The 20,482-nt window shown below is 44.8% G+C and overlaps 1 protein-coding gene across 1 annotated transcript in view; it reads left to right on the top strand.

Moving 5' to 3' along the window:
- Positions 1–20,482, top strand: part of FAM207A (family with sequence similarity 207 member A) — a 112,796-nt gene that overhangs the window by 77,952 nt on the left and 14,362 nt on the right. Inside the window, exon 3 of the mRNA XM_006022058.3 lies at positions 15,728–15,796. Within this exon, the coding sequence (XP_006022120.2) occupies positions 15,728–15,796 (69 nt within the window). The remainder of the gene's footprint in view (positions 1–15,727; positions 15,797–20,482) is intronic.

The following is a 20,482-nucleotide window of genomic DNA, read 5'->3' as shown; positions in this document are numbered from 1 at the left end:
GGATTATGCATGTTTTTAATAGTTTTGATTGAAACTTGCTCTTGTCTTTCTTGAGGCCCATTCTTCTCAGTCAAATTTGCCTAGCTCCTAGCAGAGGGGCTAAGGAGCTACATGGCACTAGGAGTCCTTGGGCACGTCCACACAAGACGCCACGGCACAACAGCAGCAAGCTACTGCACCATAGCATCACCAGGCATGAACTGTGATGGCGTCAGTGGTGTGCAGTAGTAAACAGCTACTGTGCAGTAGCTTCTGAAAAATCCCATGTGGGGATGGTACTGCATCGTAATGTCGGGTACTGCACAATCATTGCAAGTACTAAACGACCGCACAGTAACAACTGTGCAGTCTGCTGCTCATGTAGACACAGCCCTTGACTCCTATTGCTATATTGCAGGCAGCAACAAGGTGCTGCGGAGACTCAGGTCATAGCTGCTGTGAGTAAGGGCTCCTAGCCCTTGAACCTGGCTGCAGCTCAGTTGAATTATTGCTGAGCTTCTGCAGCTACTGATATCAAGTGACCTTTTTAAATCTGTTTTGTTTTTTCCCCCTTTCTTCCTTCCCACATCTCTTGCACTTGCACAAACTGAACTATAAATGCAACCTTTCCTTTAAAAGCAGAGCAGACTTGAGGGGGAATGAGGCAAAAATAATAAAGTGGTTCTTTCTCATAAAAAGACAGAGGCAGTGGGAAGATTTTTTGCAGTGGTCTGGATTCCATCTGAACTTGTTTCTACCCATTAGACTTCTCTCTTTTTTTTTTTTCCTTTCTTGTAACACTCCATTTCATGCTCCCTGTTTATGCTGGCAAGAATAGTTCTGCATGGATGATAACAAGTTAAGGCTACTGTCAGTATGCATATGGTCTAGGGCGGTTAGGACTGGCTCAGATGTGCCCAGTGAGTAGATGAAGTGATTAAGGAGTCCTTGGCTTTTGCTTCTCCATGTTGCCTTTTGCTCCATGAAGATGCAGCAGTGAGCAACAAGACCATTTCACTTTAGGATGCAGCCTGTGTAGAGCATGGTGCAGCTATATTCAGATTTTGTTCCACTACGCTTTTATCCCTGTGTGTGTGTCCATTAGAAAAAATTCTCAGTTAAATTCTAAGTTTTGTTTTTCTTGGGTTAAGTACAGGGTCTGTCTATCCTCATGTTATGTGAAATCATCTCTGAAAAATGGAGGCATATATGTAGCTGCCGAAATCTAGATTTAAATTCCTAACTACAGACACCTGGAAGAAAGAAGTGTATCGGGTGGCGTGAAAGTGCACGTCAGCTGTGTTGTGCCACCCTGCAGGCAAGGACATGAGCAAGGCCTGGTGCCTAAGAACATGAAGATATGTGCAGAGACTTGAGCCCTGGCATGCAGAGGGTGGTCTGAAAGCATGGACACCAGATGACTGAGTAATATAGCATTACTGTATATAGTGCTGGCAGTTGAAAGATTCATTTCTTATCTGTAAGCAAGCATAAATTGAGACTATCTTGGTGAGCTGCCACATTAAAAAGTGGTTAATCACTATCTAATCACCATCTGAGAATTACTGGGGTTCCATCCTGCTTGCTGCCATTAGACTTTTTTGGATCTTCCTTACTTGCCCTTCAGTCATGCTCCATCCTCCCCAGCTCTAGCTCTACTTTGTATCTATAATGGATGGAATTTGGTGGGAATCTTGAAAACCAGTGTTAGTTTCTGCCCTCTTCCCCCCTCCCCCCCCATGTCAGGGTGGCTTAAATATTGGTGTATTCATGTCACCACTGGAAAGTGCAATGTGCTTTTTTGAAGGCTTGTTAGTCATTAGTCACGTGTGTTCATACGACATTGCATCTTCCTGTTCTGCTTCTTAATCAGAACTCAGTGTGGTCCCTCCCTTCCCCCAGCAGGTAACAGCATGCAGTCACAACCACCTTGTTTCACTTCTGTAGTCACCTTTAAACAAACATGTGACAGGGTGCCTGAAACACCCTGCCATGAGCCGTCAGAAAGGGCTAAAGGAGGGAAACTTACCTCACGGAGCCGGAGGAGCCACGGCAAACCCTGACACGATCCGGACGAACGGAGAAGCCGGCTGGGGCCACGACAGATCAAAGGCTGCCATGGCAGACCCAGTCGCTGGAATCCAAACATGAAGAAAAAAGATCGGTGCGGGAAAGAACAAAGCGAAAGGAAGAAGAACCACGCCGGTGAGCAAAAAAGGAACAGCTGGGCCAGGCAGGCAGCCAGTGGGGAACTGCTACAGGGAACCCAGCTGAAAAGGCGGAGAGTTAAAGGATGTGGAGGGAGCATCCCAAGGGAGGAGGAAGAAGAAAGAAAGCAGAGGAGAGGAGAGTGATCCAGCAAGTGAAGGCGAACGAGCGAAGAGGAAGGTCACCTTACTCTCCCAAGAGGGGAAGACAAAGGGAGGACCCCAGTCACAAGAGGGCGACGAGGGGAGCACCAGAGAAAGAGGTAGCTGTCTTGGGACCTGTGCAGGGAAGAATGGGGCAAGCAGCCAATTAGTCGAGACCTTAGTCGAGATCCTTCAAGTAAAGATGGTAACAAACCTTAGAGGCAATCAACAGCACCCTACAAAGAACCACAGATGTTCCATGTCCATAACCAATCTCAGTTGCCTCCCAGTAGTGTCTAGGCACATCTCCCCTAACATCGAAAGTGTGCAGGCGATCTATTACAACGAGACACTGCTGTTCCAGCTAGGAAGTGGCGCGACTCAGGGCGGCGCAGTAAGCACCCATGCAAAGCAGGACCCCACTGGCTGTTTCTTCTTTTGTCTTTGGCCAAAGAGAGGCTGTAAGAACATGTGTGGAAATTGTTTGTAAAAATGTTTCAAGCATTTCTGTGAGGCATGTGAAATGGCTGGGGTCTGAGCTAGAGTCTCAGCTGTGGCCAGCTAGGTAGATCAAGTTCTGAAAAAATTAGATCACCTTCCAGGTCTCTATGCGCTGATCTCATGTTCAAGATCTCCTGGCCATTGCAGTGCTCTGAGTGGTATCTGAGCTGTCCTGGGGTTTGCTTACTGGCTGCATTTACATGGTGGCTGTAATCGGAGATGAGCTCTCAGCCACAGCTCAAGCTGCATTATGCTTTATGCCAAGTTTTTCACAATTGCGTTTACCTCTCTACAAATACAGGGATTTGTGGTTTGTCACTCCTGACATCTTGCTGTCTTTTGAAACAGCAGCCATCTGGGTTCTGATCTCCTTGAACACAGCAAACACTCCAAGTTTGGTGGTTCATCCTAGTGGTTGGTAAGGTGTTTGGTCTCCTCATTCTTCAGTTTGTTACTGCCTCCATCGACACAGCAGCATCTTGCACATGGGCTTTTGAGAGATCGAACTGCTAGATGTGAAGCTGTACAGAAATGTTTTCTTAGTCCACACACCAAACGGATCCTCAGAGCATCAGACAGCTGGATTCCAACTTCACGCTAGAGGCGGACCTCCTTCAGCTTTGCCACATCAGCAGTTTGGGCCTTTGCAAACTGCTGAAAGTGTTCCTCTTTGAAGACATTTTTGGAAATAAATGCTACAGATCTCTGTATAACTGTTGTTGCTTTGGTGCTGTGAGTGCATGTAATACTCCAGATGCTGTAGTTTTTCACAAAGCTCCACTGTGTTTGTTTCCTGTGAGCCTTAAAAGCTGTGAATGAGCAGGTGCCTTTCCCAACATGTTCCACAGTTGTTCCACAGATGGGTAAAGCCCCAAGTCGGCCTGTCTCAGCGTGCAACTTTTGTTTAAAAAGTGATTGACAAAAAATAAATGTTCAGCTCCTGCTAACCTCTGCCATGTACATCAACTTCTGTGGTCCACCCCTCAAAATTGCTCAGCCCAATATCTCATATACAGCTGGGATAGCAAGATGCACATTTCAGCAACTGAACTTGATTCTCCTAGCAGGGTCAGCACTTACTGGCAGGGCAGGCAAATGTTCCCAGTTTACAGCAGGATGGTACTGTTTTATCTGGTGTTCAGTGGAGCAATTTTCTGTTTAGTGTTGACTGCCAACCTACAGCATTCTCGGTTCTTGCAGGACGTACCCTAAGGTATAGATGTCCCCCACACTCAGCCAATGGCAAGGCCTAGCAGGTTGCAGACTTCCTGCCTGCCTCTTCCATACTATCAGAGCTGCTCTTTTAGCCCTTGGTGAGAAGCAGCCATGAGAGGTGATGCCTTGCACTTCATACAAAGAGATTACCCAACTCTTTGTGGCAGTCCTCATAGACCTGGAGTAGGAGAATGGGTGAGGAAGAAAGGGAACTCCCCGCTTCTCCCCTCACTCCCCTTTGCAGCCTTGGAGGAGAGGCAGCATGGGGAGATCACAGGCCTTTCTTTCCCAAAATAACTGGAAAAACTCCTAGGTTCCCACTAGCAGCAAAGAGGAGGAAGACTAGAGACCTGGTTTTCTTTGGAGATCAGAAGAGCAGCAGAATCCTTTTCTGAGGAGGGGCCCCTGCCTGGGGAGATCCCAACATTTGAGGCATGTGGCAAGAAATGAAGATATCTTTGAATGCTCCATAGTTCGCTGTAAAAGGCATCCTTGTGCCCTGGTCATTCTTCCCTGCTTACATTTGGGGCAGGGTAAGGCCCAACAGCTGAGTACTCGTCTTTTCTCAGCAAAAGTGTCAGAGTATGCAGGATGTTGTTTGATGCAGTACGTGAGATTTCCAGGGTTGGACCGGGTAGGGACAATGGCTGCCACTTGTTTAGCAGGCAAAGGAGAAGCTTGCTTAGTGTAGGAGAAGTTTTGCTTGTTTTGGGGGTTGTGGTGGAGTCCCAGGTCAGTTTTGTTCTTGCTGTCCCTGTTTGCTGTTGGCATGCTGTTGGCTGTTGGCATGTTCTTGCTGTCCCTGTTTGCATGTTGGCATGTTTGCTGTTGGCATGTTTGTGCTCTGAGTTGAGGGCAATTGTTTCCCGTCTCCTAAGATGGCTTAAAGAGACAGCTGCTATTCCACATAGTAGCAGGCATAAGCAGGTAAAGGGGAACTGCAGTAACCCCAGGCCTAATGTGGCCTGAGTGAGCCCATTGCGAGAAGGAGGACATGTTTATATCTGTGTATGTGACCCCTTGCGGCTGTAGTATGTGAGTTGGGTGTGTGTTCTTCAATTTGGTCCATAAGAAGTGCTGATACTTGCAGAATATGTTCCCCTCTTCAGCCTTTCATCTCCTTGAGCCTGAGTGAGTTTGGTTGTGCCTATCTTTACACAAAGTTCGCTGGAGCAGGCCGTGGTATGTGTGGAGGTGGTCAATCAGGCAAATCATAGCAGCACGTGGTGGAATTGCATTACTAGTGACAGCGTTCTGCTTTCTACACAGCACTGAAGTAAGAAGTGATAGTGAGTAGCAGTGCTCATAGGCTGCACACATGTGTGTTCATGTCTGTACTCTAATGGGGACAAGCTAAAGCTGTTTAAAGAAAATAAACACATGGCAAGCCCCCAAGAGGTAGCAAGTAATAAATAGCTGCTGCTCACCCCTTCAGGAATTGCTGCAAGGCTCTCAGCCAGACTAATTCAACATTTGGCCAGTTTTGTCTACCATAAGCTTTTATAGTGCTTGTATCACTCTACATATGAGTGGAGGATGCCCCACGGCCCTCTTGTCCTGGTGACCCCATTTTGTTTCCCATCACACTTGGAGGGAGAGTGGAGACATCTGGAACTTCGTGTCCGAGTCCACCGGTGACGTAGTGCGTTTCCGGCTCCCTTCCTGGAGTCTTGCCGCCTACCTGGTGACTCAAAATCCCTCTTTTTTTTTTTTTTTCTTTCCGCAGGATGTGCAGGATGTGCTGATACTAAACTCTGATTCAACCCTACAGTTTTTTTAATCTCCATCTTCTTTGGGAATTGTTCAAAGACTGAGGAAATATATGATTTTTTTTTTTTCACTCTCTCGGACAGGATCTTCCATAACTTGCAGCCCTCTCCAGGTGTTAGTAACAGAACAGCTCATATACAAATCCTCATGTAAATAAGATTAAGGATGATAAAAATCAACAAAGAAGAGTAACTGAAAGCAAAGAGGTTCTCTTTCTTCCTTCTCTCTCCTATACATTCAGGCTGAATGCTACAGGCTCTCAGATGTCTTGTAGAAATTGGTCTATAAAATGCCAAGAATTCAAATGCTGAATTTTCCAGGTCTGGGTCTCTTGCCAGCAGACTGTAAGATCTGCCCTGTGACTACAGCAACCCTGGCTTCTTGAGGTCTGCCTTTGCTGAAACTGCCTGTGACCCTTGTGCTGTTCTTGTCTGTGCTGCAAAACAGTGATATGAATGAAACGTGCTGCCCACATGCCCGTTTTTGTGATTCTTTTGGACATATTCTTACTCTGCAGGATGTAAACTTCCATTTGAAAAATAGCATCTCTCTGACCATTTTGGAAAGATAACCTTGGACTGTGCTGCAAGTGTGAACCAGTTGTTATGCTATCTTTGAGTCAGGAAACCTCTGGAGACAAATCTGAGAATTGGAACTTAGTCCCTCACTAGTCTAATGGGGATTTCTTGCTTGAGGTTACTGATAACTCTTTAAATATTAGTATTAGCTATTTAAATGTTGATCCTTCCAGCACAGGAAGGGTTCAGGACAGCATGACCTGCATGCATGTGAGAGTCAGCTTTCTCTTGTGGAGGCTGAACAGGTTCAGGTCCCATAGCCTCTTCTCATAGGACCTGCCCTGCTGCCCCCTGACTATGTGGGTGGCCCTCCTCTGGACCCTCTCGATGCTGTCCACATCCCTCCTGAAGCGCGGCGCCCAGAACTAGACTCAGTACTCCAACTGCGGTCTGACCAGTGTTGCATAGAAGGGGAGGATCACCTCCTTGGACCTGCTTGTGATGCATCTGTTGATGCATGACAAGGCGTGGTTAGGCTTACTGACCGTGTCCTCACATTGGCGGCCCATGTTCATCTGGGAATCAGTAATGACTCCAAGATCCTTTTCTGCCTCTGTGCTGACAAGAAGGGAGTTCCCCAGCCTGTAGGTGTGCTGCTGGTTCTTTCTCCCTAGGTGCAATACCCTGCTCTTGTCCGTATTGAATCCCATCCTATTCTCATCCTGTAACCTGTCCAGATCTAGTTGTAGCCTATCCCTCCCTTCTAGCGTGCCCATCTCTCCCCACATCTTATTGTCATCTGCGAATTTGAACAAGGTGCTTTTCACCCCCTCATCCAAGTCGCTGATAAAGATGTTGAACAGCGCGGGCCCGAGGACCAAACCCTGGGGGACTCCACTGCCCCATCCCTCCAGGTCGAAAATGACCCATCCACCACCACTCTCTGGGTGCAGCCTTCCAGCCAGTTCGCGACCCATCTGACTGTGTAGGCATCAATGCCATAGTCATCTAGTTTTTTAATGAAAATGGGGTGAGAGACAGTGTCAAAGGCCTTCGTAAAGTCCAGAAAGACTACGTCCACCACGACACCTGCGTCCAAGGATTTTGTGACCTGATCATAAAAGGCAACCAGGTTGGTTTGACAGGACCTGCCCCTAATGAACCCATGTTGGTTGCTCTTGAGCATAATCTCCCCTGCTGGTCCCTCTCAGATGTGCTCCTGGATAATTTTCTCAAAGAGCTCCCCCAGGACCAAGGTAAGACTAATGGGCCTCTTTTCTCCCTTTTTTGAAAATGGGGAACACATTGGCCTTTTTCCAGTCCTCTGGCACCTGGCCAGAGCACCGTGAGCACTCAAAGCCGTGCCGGGGCCCTGCAATGACCCCTGCCAATTCCCTCAGCACCCTGGGGTGGAGAGCATCCGGACCTGCTGATTTGAACACATCCAGCCCCACCAGAAGTTTCCTAACTAGGTCCTCCCTGACCCTAGACCTGGCGGTGCCTCTCCTGATTCCGTCCTGAATCCCGGTGGAGGAGATGTCCCGGTCCCTGCTTATATCGAGTCTGAATTGGCTTTCTAGAAGTTTGTGGCCATTAGACCTACCTATCCCTTGGGGAGCCCTGGTGAACACCTGTTCTCCAAGATCCTGATGCACCCCCCTTATATACTTATAGGCAGCCACCAAGTCCCCCTGAGCCTTCTCTTCTTCAGGCTGAAGAGTCCCATGTCCCTCAGCCTCTCCTCGTAAGGCTTGCTCTCTTGGCCTTTGATCATACAGGTGGCTCTCCTCTGGACTTTCTTGAGCTTATCCACATCTCTCCTGAAGTGGGGGGCCCAAAACTGGATGCAATACTCCAGGCGAGGCCTCACTAAGGCCGAGTCAGGTGGGAAGGTGATGTCCCTAGTTTTGCTTGAGATGCATCGGTGGATGCATGCCAGAGTTTGGTTTGCTCTGCCAGCCATGGCATCGCACTGGGAGCTCATGTTCATCTTGTGATCAGTTAGGACCCCCAAGTCCCTTTTGGTTGTGGTGTTAGCAAGCATAGCACCGCCAAGCCTATTAGTATGATGCTGGGTTTTTTTCTCCCAAGGTGGAGTACCATGCATTTCTCTACATTGAATGCCATCAGGTCTATGCCTGCCCACTTTGCAAGCATGTCTAGGTTGGCCTGTATCCCCAGCCTGTCCTCCAGCATGACCACCTTCCCCCATAGTTTAGTGTCATCTGCGAACTTTGCCAGTCTGCATCTGACGCCCAAATCCAGGTGTGTTTAATGAAGATATTGAAGAGTACTGGCCTGAGCACTGAGCCCTGGGGGACTCCACTGGTCACCTTGCACCACTTTGATTTGTTCCCATCAACTAGTACTCTTTGGGTCCGACCCCAAAGCCAGTTCCCCAGCCATCAGACCATGAGATGGTCGAGGCCACAGTTCCCCAACTTGATCATGAGGACATCATGGGAGACCAAATCAAAGGCCTTCTTGAAGTCCAGATAAATGACATCAACCTCGTCTCCCTTGGTCTGCTTCTGTATCTAAGTATGAATACATCAAATGATCACACTTGCCTCCTGAGAGCAGCATGGTCTACATGGTAGAAATTAGAGATGCCAGATGTGAGATTCTAGTTAGTCACTCAATCACTAGTGGTTAGTCCCACCCATCCTAGGGACTCGAGCACCCCTTGGTTCTGTGTAGGTGGCATACCATTCTTGCTGTCACTGCTGAGGTGGTTTCTTTTGAGGGCGGAGGGGTGAAACAGACTTCCTGTTCCAGATGTAGCTGTTTAAAAATGGCCAAGCAGATTACTGTAAACTGCTTTGCCCTAGAAGATGGGTGGCTGCAATTCTTAGCTATCTCCTCAGAGTGGCAATATTTTAAATAACTTGATAGAAGAGGGATTGTTAGTGGTAAAGAGAAGATCACCATTTATTAGTATGTCTGTGGTGCAGCTCTCATTGGGACATGAAGGAGGTAGGAGGCAGTATAGCAGTCACTGCCAGGCCCCTTTCCCTAACAATTCAGCATACTTTCAGAAGTACTAAACAATTTTTGAAGGGTTTTTTTTGTTTTTGTTTGGGTTTTTTGTAATAAAAATCCTTTGTTCAGCCTCTTTTTAACACTTCTGAAGTGAACATGCTTGCCTACAAAATTTGTAGGGTAAATATATTGGGTTTTCTTTCCTTTTGTATGACTGGGGTCGAACATATCTGTTATTATTTAACTTCATTTTATATGGTACTCTGGTGTGCCAAGATCCTGTGCTTGTTTAGCAGGAGCCCCACTGATGTTACACTGATGGCTGCTCCCCTTGTGCAGCCAAACTTCTTGTGCATTTTGGGGGTGCAGGGATGGGAAGAGAAGGAAGATGTAAGGCAAGGCCCCAACCACGTGAGTTTAAGGAGTGTATTGCTGTACGTAGAGGTGTGGTGGCAGGGTAGTAAAGGCATCTTGCTGCGGCACTACAAGTGTGAGTTTGGACAAGCAGCTCACACCATGTTCAGCCACCAGCACTCCTTTGAATGCCACAACCTGGGAATAACGTTTTAAGATGATGCTTCTGCACAAAATGATTTTACTAATTTCTCAAAAAGGGGCACTGCACTGCTTTCATACTTTGGAAGGCCCCGCCCCATCAGATTGAAGTGTTGTGAATTTTCACAATTTTATTGTTAGCGTTACACTCTTGGGCTGTTTCTTCAAGTGCCAGTATCTGTAGTAATACCACTACATGAACCCTATTTTTAAAAAAAAATAGTAAAAACAGGTTCTTGCGACTAATATTTTTTACAAGACAAATACAATTACTTGGGAGTTTGGAAGGAAGGAAAAACTCTCCTTATTTGTCATGAAAACAGGGTCCTGAGAATTGCTGAGAGTCTAGGCAAATAGTTTGCAGGAGGGAGAAGCCTTTTGTGTGTTTGTATTTAGGGGTTTGTACTGTATAGATCAAAAGATCACAATTCTCACTCACTAGAAGAGTAATTGTCAAGTTTACACAAAGTAAATTGCACATAACTAATGTAAGTGGGCATCCACCAACCTTTTTGATTGGAACCAAGTTTTCTAAAGCTAATTTCACTAAATTGTATCCAGAATGGGGGGAAAAAAATAAAACCCCTCTAGATTTTAATCCAATTAAAAATATGTATGCAATGGAACTAATCTCCTGATCTCTGAGGTACGTGCAAGCCAAATAAATAGAAGCTATTGGGACAGCACAGGGAGTGATTATTAAGCAGGAGGGGGGATTTAAAATGTTCTCCAGTGACTTTATTTTTTCCCGTTGCTTTTTGTGTTTGAAAAGCATCAACCCATTTGGAGGCTTGTCTTTCAGAGAAAGAAAAGTGAGACCTGTTGTGCTGTGTGCTAGTTCAGGAGTTCAGTATGCCGTGTATTTAGTACATAGCACAGCATTTTGTGGGGAGGGGGAACGTTGGCAGCTACCCAGAAACCTGAGGCATAACCTGGGTACTAGAGAACATGTGGGAGCAGTTTGTTTTTAATATGAAGACAAATCCCATGGCCATGGGGGGCCATGCTGGGCCATTGGGGCTCTGGTAACAATAGTTCCTGTGCGCCTTTGTTCCCGTGCTACAGAGTAGGGCAGTGTTGCTCACTCCGTGGGCTGCTTGTGGTGCTAGGGCTGCTCCTAACATCTGCTGAGGCTGGGCTGAGTTGCTAAATCTGCTTATGTGAATACCTTTAGGGGGGAAAGATGCCTGAAAGCTCCCACTACTTTAAGGTATGAACGTACTTTTCCTTTGGTTCCAGTTTTCATCTCTCTAATTCTCCGTTGTGCTGTCTTGGGCTGAAGTTTCTAGGTTTGGCTGGAAGCGGGTGGTTTTTTTCTAGTAATCTTCCTGATTTAGGTGAAGGTGGAGGCTGACCTGGTTTTGTTTCTAAGGGACGAATTGGGAACAGAAGTGGAAGATTCCTCAGAAATGAGGATGGAAGAAGACACAGGAATAATTCATCTGGTGTGCGTTGGAGGCAGGGAGGGGAGAAGAGTAAAGCAAGAGATTGAGGAGAGATAGGACCTTCCATGGGGATGCGGGAAAAAGATGAGGAAGAGCTCCAGAGCAGTTTGGACTCTGGGGAGACTAGGTAGATTGTGATGTTGGTGAGGGAAATCTCTTCCCCACTTTCTGTTACCAGAAAAGAGAACAGCCAGAAGAGTATGGCTTTCTTCCTTACTGACCTTTCTGTACAAGACCATTGCTGATGAGATGTGCTTCATAGGTGGGAATGAGTAGGAAGGAAGTTCATAGGGCCTTATCAGAGCCACTATGTCTTTGCAAATCTTCTGAACCCCTAGGTGTTATCCAAACCCAACTTGGATTTCAGTGATACATAGTCATGCACCTGCAGCTCTAGAGGGTTGTGTGGCTGAGGTGGAGAACTGTCCTGAATGCTTCTGTCACTTGCCATGCCCTTGGCTGGTTGAGGACCTTGGTGGTGAGCCTGGTGGGAACAGAGGTGAATAGAGCCCTGGTTTACTTCTGGAGTCTGACTGGCTTACTGGGGGAGGGGAGAGAGTGGCATGAAATCTTTGTTAAGTGCTTGAATTTGCTTCTGAGCTGGCTTATCTGCCAAGATTTTGGCAAATGTGATGAAGATGTATGGGCTTTGTGCTACCCCCCATCTGTCCTGCTTTTACCCAGGAGGTTGCAATACCCACTTTCTATGACGGAGGTAAGCTTTGGAGAGATGGGAGTGCGTTAGTGCTCACAGAAAAAGGGTGGGGACATCTTCCTCTTCTTTTTCATCTTCTTTTACAGCAGTTGGGTGGGGCTGGAACTGAGGCAAAGGAGTTGCTTGAGTGAAGAAATGTGCAGAGAAATGTTCTTTCACCCCAAAAAAATTGCTGTAACATTTGGAACAAGAAAACCCTGATGTATAATAGCCAGCCTTCTTCACTGTTTGTATACATAAATGATTCTCCTGGGCTCCAGCATGCATGAATTAGCATATAGTAATCGAAGATGCTGTGGTTAATTGATGGTTACAGAAAGAATAAGTTATTTCATGATGTAATTATGGGTAGCATTCAGTTAAGGACTCTACCATAACTGGGAGAGTCCCCAAAATGTTTGCTTTTAAAACTCTTTTTTTTTTTTTTTACACCCTCCCCCCAGCCTTCCCCACCCCAGATCAAAAGGTTGGAGAGGATGCGAATGACAATCGTTTGTTCATGAAAATATTGCTTGGTGTTTACATGTTAAATATTATGGGGAGAGATTCAGCCTAGACCCTGATTTTCAGGGTTTACACAGAGGAATGAAGTGAAACCTGCTCATGTAGCCTTAACATTGGCAATTCTGGACTTAAGTACTCAGTTGCAGAGCTTTGGCATTCCTTTAACATAGCCTTATGGATGGGATATGTTTGTAAATGGCTCAGCATTGTATGAGACGGACATGTTCTGTGCTCGGAGGAGCACAGTCTAAACAGAAACAGTGTAAATCTGGCAATCGGCACGTGTATGACTAGCAGGATGCTGTTAGGGCCGAGCCTGCAGCTGGCTCAGCCAAAAACTAAACGGTTTTACCTGTACAGTATTCCAGTAACATCACTGGGTCCCTGTGGACTCCATGGGCCACCTGCCTTGATTCCATTGCCGGCCGTGTCCTTAGAGTATAAATTCCCACTAATCATCAGGAAGTGCAGTGTGTAGAATGTGATGGAACAGACTCTGCTGCTGTGACCTGACCTGGTGTATTAGCACTGGAGGGTTGGGAAGGGGGGGTGTTCTATCTAAATCAGGCATTTAAAATTTTCAGGATCCTTGAATACTTTAAAGACTTTGATCTTTGCCCATAGGATCATTTGAGAGAAAATAATCCCCAAAGTAATTCCGTTTTGGGACTTGCTGTAGGGATTTCTGTGTTGCTTGCCTGACTGAAGGCTGTGCCATTGCCAAAAAGGCAGCTTTTGTGTTTCCTTAAATATTCTGTTGCTGTTTTTAGGAGGAGGGGGGCATAAATAACTGAATTATTGTTATTGCTAGAAGCAGCCAGCTGGTTAACATGTTTTTTCATTAACAGATCATTCCAGGCACTGTTTTCCCAGTGAAGTAATGAACATGTTTTCAGTGGGGGAAGGCTGAGGGGAGAGGGGCAGGGAATAAAAAACACAGAGAAATAGAAACACTCACTCAGTGTTAGCCAGAAATTGAGTGAGTGTCGTCAAGTCTGGGCAGTTGTTCAGATCATTAGAGTCTGTTTTATGATTCACATTCCATCCTCTTCTGGTGATTCACTCTTGCTTCCCTGGTGCTGAAATCACAGGAATTTGGGGGGAAAAAAGCACTGTCTAGAAGTTTAAGGTAGTTGTTCTCAACCTTTTTATACTAAAGGTACCTTTCACTGTACTCGGGGCACCCCTCAGGAAATGACAGCTCTTATTTTTTTCTGTAGTCAAAAAAGTGAAAACTAAGAGGGCAGTTTTTCTGTTGCAAAGAACTCAAAGCCCACAACAGGTCAGTGTTTTTGAAACTGTGGATTCCTATTTGAAATCTTTGGGTTTTTCATGTTTGCATACCTAACAGTGCTAATAACCCTGTGTGGTACTCAGTGGTGCCCTAGAAAGGCTCTTGCGGCACCCTGGTTGAGAATCACTGGATTAAGATTTCAATTTGGGTTCTGCATACATGGTGGGCACGTGCTGGACTGTGGTTCTAGGAGCAGAAGTGTCTCCATCTGGGAAGTGTGTATTCTTGAATGCCTGTTTTCATTCTAGAGGCCAAGATGTTGATAGTAACTTCTTCAGTCACTACAAATACTACCTTACAATGCTGAATATGGGGAGTATATGTTAGAGTTCCCAGGGAAGGATTTACTTCCGCTCTCTCTTGTTACTATGGTAAATAAATCTCCTAGTGGAACCACAAGAAAATAAAATTTGAATACAAGAACCTGTTTTGTTTCAAGCCAGAATTAAGTTGTCAAATTAGTTTAATATTTTGGGTTTTGTCTTCCCTTTCCTGTAAAAGCCTGGCTTTGCCTAAGTCTAGCTCCTGTTAAAAGGTCTTATGCCTTTTTCTTCTCAGGTAAGCAACAACAAAAAAAGAGAATGTTATATTGAATTATACCCCTGTATTGTAACACTACAGGGCGATTTAAACAACATTAGACAAAACATTGTCTTCAGTTGGCCAAAAACTTATGCAATTCAGTAGTTTCCAGAACCTTATTGAATTGCCATATCCTATTGGTTGGATATTTCTTTAGACGAGGGGGTAGAGCTTTTATTCTCCCACGTCTTTTCCATGTTTGTTAATCGGATTTTGTCCCTGAATGGGAGAAGCAAGCAATTAGTCATAACTTGAGTTCTTCCTCTGTCAATATTGCTTGGTCCATATTTCATTCAGAGACACGCCAACAGAATTGGATTTTTCTTAGGAAGACTATTATGATCACATTTTTCTTCTGTTTTTCCAGAAGATAAAATATTAGCCATGGTAATATAAAGTGCCTGAGAGGTCTTTGTTTTATAAAGCACTCGATTTCAGCAATTACCCAGTGGCCTCTGACAGCCAGCTGAAACCTAAATTTGGCACTCTGTCTAGCTCTTAACCGTGCAGTTTATTATTAATAGTAGAGTTACAGTAATGTCCAATTTTCATAATTAAGAGGAGGACCCCATTAGGCCAGAGATTAAGTAAGGAGGCCACCCCTTTCCCAAACAGCTTACAATCTCCACAGAGGAGAGACAGACATGGTAGTAGGGGAGACAAGCAAGGTAGAAAGAGGGGGAGAGAGGGCTGGCAAATTGACTTGCCCAACATGCAGTAGGTCAGTGAAAGAACAGGAAGCAGAAGTCTGATCTTATGCCTTCCAGCCTAGTATGTCTTTTCATATATGGATCCTCTCTAGAGTGTGTACTTGCTCCATTTTTCATGCTCTGATGTTTCAAGTGAACTATTGCATTTGTGAGGAGTGGGGGTAAATTCTTGTTCACAATGCAGGTCTGCACCTGGGGCAGCTGCAACACATGGGGCTCCTGTGATGCCATTTAGTGGCAGTACATTCAGCTTACAGGCAACCCCTGCTTAATGCTGTTTCGCTTAGCTCTATTTCCTATAATACTCATTTTAAATTGATACTTAGCACTCAGCAAGTTTTGCTATAACGCTTGTGGTCGCCATCTTGGGTCATTAAAAACAATTGTGGTCACCATCTTGGGACATCAGATACTTTTGGTTTCACTTAACACTTGTTTTTTCAGGAACCAATTAAGAGCTGGGGGGGGGGGTTACGTGGGTTGCCTGTATAAGTTTCTAGTGCTGATTATGAGAGTAACTGGTTGAGTGGAGCTGAGGGGAGAAGGGTGGTGGAAAAGCCAGAAGTGGAAGTACTGCTCACAGTTCTTTTATGTTCTGTTTTTCAGATGTAGAGGAAAAAACACTTTTGTCAAAGAAAGAAAAAATGAAGTTGAGAAAAGAGAGATGGCTGCAGAGTAAGTACCCCCTTCATAAGAGGATAGTTTTCTCATGTGCTCTTCCACACAGCCCCTAGAAGCACTCTTCTGCTCTCTGTGCTGGACCAAGTACATTCCAAGTCTGTGGAGTGTAGTGACCCTTCAGGGATTTAAGTGAGATCTTGTGAGGTAGTATGAACCCATTTCAGGAGCCAGAGCCAGAGGAAAGGAGAGTGTACTCACAGGAATAAAGAGAATGTGTTTGGGTAGGGGTTATATGGCTTTGGAAACACCCATTCTGCTGACTTTGGTTTTGGGGCCTGAAATTGGAGTTTATTAGCAGGTGAGCTGGGAAGTCGGCACCAGGGAATCTGGTTATAGTACTCCAGATGTGGCCTTATCAGTGCCAAAGAGGGGAATAATCACTTCCCTCAGTCTGCTGGCAACTCTTCTACTGATCCAGCCCAGTATATCGTTAGCTTTCTTGGCAACAAGGGTACACTGCTGGCTTGTATTCGGCCTATTGTCCACTGTAACCCCCAGATCCTTCTCTGCAGAGCTGCTGCTTAGCCAGTCGGTCCTCAGCCTGTACCAGTGCATGGAATTGTTCTGTCCCAAGTGAAAGACTTTGCACTTCTGTTTATTGAGCCTCATGAGATTTCTTTTGGTTTAATGCATCAATTTTTTTGAGGTCTCTCTGAATCCTGGCCCTAACCTTCAGCGTATACCTACTACTCTCCCTAGCTTGGTGCCATCTGCAAACTAGCTGAGGGTGCACTCCATCCCATCTTCCAGGTTGTTGATGAAAGTATTGAACAAAACCAGCCCCAGAACTGACCCCTGTGGCACTCCACTTGATACCAGCTAGACATTGAGCCATTGATTACTGCCCTTTGAGTCCAATGATCCAGCCAGTTTGCTGTCCACCTTACAGTCCATTTATCCAACCCATACTTCCGTAGCTTGATTGCAAGAATATTTTGGGAGATTGTATGAAAACACTTGCTGAATTCAAGGTATATCATGTCCCCTGCCCTCCCTGCATCCATGGAACTAGTCTTATCATAGAAGACAATTAGGTTGGTCAGGTGCGACTAGCCCTTGGTGAATCCATGCTGACTGTTACTAATCACCTTCTCCCTAAGTGCTTAGAACTGGATTCCTTGCGGAAACCCATGTGCACCCATGCCTTTATACCCATGCACCTGGCAATGAGAATATGCAATAGCAGATGGAAGCAGGAGATCATTGCAATGTGCAACTCCAGCCGTGGACAGCCTTGTCAGCTGGTTCCCTCTGATATCAGCAGGTCAGGACAGCTCACTCTAAGCATTGAAGCTTTGTCAGTGTCTTTCCACTATTGAACTTTTCCCCCCTCATTAGAAAAGTTTCATCAATTTGCACTTGTGCTTCCCACCTGCTGTCTATAAATATCAGTTCAGCAGGTCACAATTTTCCTGGGTCCTGCTGTACCCTTATCTTGACAAAGTAAGCACTAGAATAGCCCTGGCTCCTTTTGTCGCGTGACATCTACCATGTTTTGCTGTGGGTATGGAAAAGCCAGAAAGTAAACACCACCCAGTAACACCACCTAGCTCCGGCAATGTATCATGTGTGCCAGCAACTTCAGTGCCTTAGTATTGGGTTATAACACAGGGATAGTCCCAGGAGTCCCAGCATCTGGCCTGTCAGTTGCAATTTGCTTGTGCAACTCAACATCTCCATAGCACCTGCACCTCTTATAGGTGTTTAGGAATCATCTAGGTTGTGTCAGACTGGGTCCATTTTAGTTCAGTCTCCTGTCTCTGACAGTGGCCAACACCGGACTTCAGTGGAGGGTGCAAGAACCCTTAATGGTAAGGAGTTGATCCGTATGCCTTCATGTTAAAGACTGGCTTAAACCCTGGAGCATACGATTTTTAAATCCCTTCCAACATTTGTAAGAATTTCTTAGGAACCTGGATATTTTATATGTAACACTAATATCCAGTCTGTCTGTCAGTCTCCTTAAGCTCTTGCTCTCAACGGTGTCTTGCAGCAGTGAGTTCCACAATCTCAGTATATATTATGTGAAAAGGGAAAGCCCAGCACCTCTTACTTCTCCTAGAAACATGGTGGGCTCCTCCAGACTAGTGTGGCAAGCACTACCTAGAGGTTTGGTAGCATAAAATTAAGCATTCAGAGTGATAACATGCTAGGACTAAGTGTGTGTGGTGGTGGTGTTTTGTTTCCAAGCAGAGCCTTTGCACATACACGTTACAAGAAGTCTTGCCCAAGATGATGTGGCAGCCTAGGGCTGAGCTAAAAATACATGTTTCTTGCTCACTATTGGATAAATGTTTTGCTTGCTTGCTTTAACTTGGACTTTCCAGAAAACTATAATTGGGGGGCAGCATGTGGAAGTAGAAAATTTCAGCCCCAAAAGTGAATGTTTGAGAGGGTTTATAAGCAATAGAAAAAGACTCTTGAATGGAAACATTTAGGCAGCCTTAAAATGTCTAAATCCCCAGACCTTCCTACTGCTTCACCAAGCTTTTAAAGGGACATTACTGGACTGTAAATCAATTTCCTTGAAAATTGACTACCTATTAATCTTACCAGAACCCCCTCAGATCACTGTAACTGGAAAGTCAGCAAAAGTTAGCACCTGGACTATGGTCATGTAACAAGAGAAAAGCTGACTAACTGAAAAGACTTTACAAAACAGCCGAAAAGCAGAAAAAATCCTCCATTAAAAGTAGTATGAAATTTAAAAAAAATCAACTAATCAATTTTCTGCTTACAGTGCTTTTTTTTAGCACTTTTAAGATAACACTAAGTTTAATGAGGTACTTCACCTACCAGTGATGCAAAATGTTCCATTGTTGCAAAACTCATAAAAATCTTAAGAGGTGGCAATATTCCTACTTTTTCATAAAGTCATGCCTGCTGCAATCAGCCAGTCACCTGAAATTGCTACTGCTGCTATTTTTTTAAATTTAGATTGTAGTTCTAGTTGCAGAGTGGCTTGAGTATGATAGATTTGAACATGATAGTCACCTCAGCCCTGGGCATAAATATAGGCAACTCCACCCTTAAAATTGTCATTTGTTAAGCCAGTTTAATGTTTTTTAATGCTGGGGAGTTGGCAATATGAATAGGAGCGCCCAGCTCTGGTATAGCATAAATCCATAATCTGAAAGCACTGTACAGTGGAGCCAGTCATAATCACTGTCTCTTTTTTTAGATGGGCAGGGGGGAGGAACCTGAGACAGGAAGAAGGAAAGAAACTCAGTAGCCAGTAGCAGAGCCAGAAAAGGAAAAGCCTGTGCCACCTTGCCTGTTAACTCTTCAGTACAGCCAATACTGAGGATTAAATCCCCATTTTGCTGCTGTTTCTGAATTTTTTTTTTAACTTCAATTAGTCTTTAAATTGGTGCAAAGTTAATGCATGTCTTGTGATCTAAGCAAAATCTGAGAAGTGCTTGTAAAAGTTCCCTCTGTGTCAGAAGCCAGTCCAAGCTGTTGGGTCAGCATTTGAGCTGTGGCTGATCTGCCAGACTTCCTGAAGTAGCGATATTGTGGGTGTGGGTTGAAAATAACTTTCTGCCTGTTTCAGGACTTCTCTGAGTTCCATGTCATCTTTCAACCCCATCCCTGGCTATTTCCATTATTTCTGAATTCACTGGCTGCTTTTGTGTCCATCTTGCTGCCTGTAATTTGCCCTTAGCTTGATTAACTCCCTTAACTGTGTGAAGTCTTTATTGCATAGGCATGTTGATTTGTTTTAGGAGTAGTAATTCTGTAACTTCCAGCACCAATTAAGGCCCTTATTCAGGAAGGTGATTATGCTCAGGCTCAGTTTTAAGTGTGTGCAGTATTACTCCCCTTCTTTATATGTATAATATTCTTAACTGCATAACCACTCCTAAGTTATCTGTTGCTTTCATTGTAACAAACATTAGTTATCTGCATATGGGGAAAGTGTATATGCCACTTAAGCGTATAGCATCTTTCCTAATGTACTCTCTCCTTAACTCCATAGAAGTAAGCTGTTGTAAAAGAGCTGCTGTTAGAAGCCTTGAAAATAACAGAACCTAATCCATTTCAGTGCTGCTGCCTTCCATCATGTTCAAGGTTGCTAACAGCATGGCATTGACAGTAATATGTGCACTTAATGAGCATTGCTTACATTAAGTTTGGATGAGTGCATATTCTAGGTATGTAGCCTTTTTTCCATTCCTAAGGCTATGCACTTAAATGGAGAACATTGTACATAGAAATTGACTTATATGGGACCTAAATAAGCAATTAAGTGCTGTCCTGAATTAAGGTCTCGAAGGAGAATTTCATAGGATCACATCTCTGTAACTCGTGCTTCACTAGCTAGACTGATGACCTGAACTGATGCATCACTTCTTCCCTTTTGATAGAAGACTCAAAATCAGCATTCATTATGTCAGTCAGGTTGTTTTTTGTGGTTTTAATCAGAGTCCCAAGTGGAAACTCCAAGAAAATGCACCGCACTCTGCTTTCTAAACAAGGCTAAAGAAAAAAATTATTATGCATTGTGTTCAGTCTGGTCAAAGAACAACAATAATTTCCATGTTGCTTGCAATACACTGGCTTGAAGCTGTGGTAGATGTCTCTGTTTTCAAATGGAGGAAATTCATCTCTGCCTGTCCTGTTGTCACAAAGTAGTCACAATCATATCCTTTATCTCTCCCTCCCCCCGAATACTAAATG

The sequence above is a fragment of the Alligator sinensis genome, unplaced genomic scaffold (assembly GCF_000455745.1).
Source record: "Alligator sinensis unplaced genomic scaffold, ASM45574v1 scaffold566_1, whole genome shotgun sequence".
Lineage (NCBI taxonomy): Eukaryota > Metazoa > Chordata > Crocodylia > Alligatoridae > Alligator > Alligator sinensis.
The sequence above is the reverse complement of the archived record's forward strand: the minus strand, read 5'-3'. Positions and strand labels throughout refer to the sequence as shown.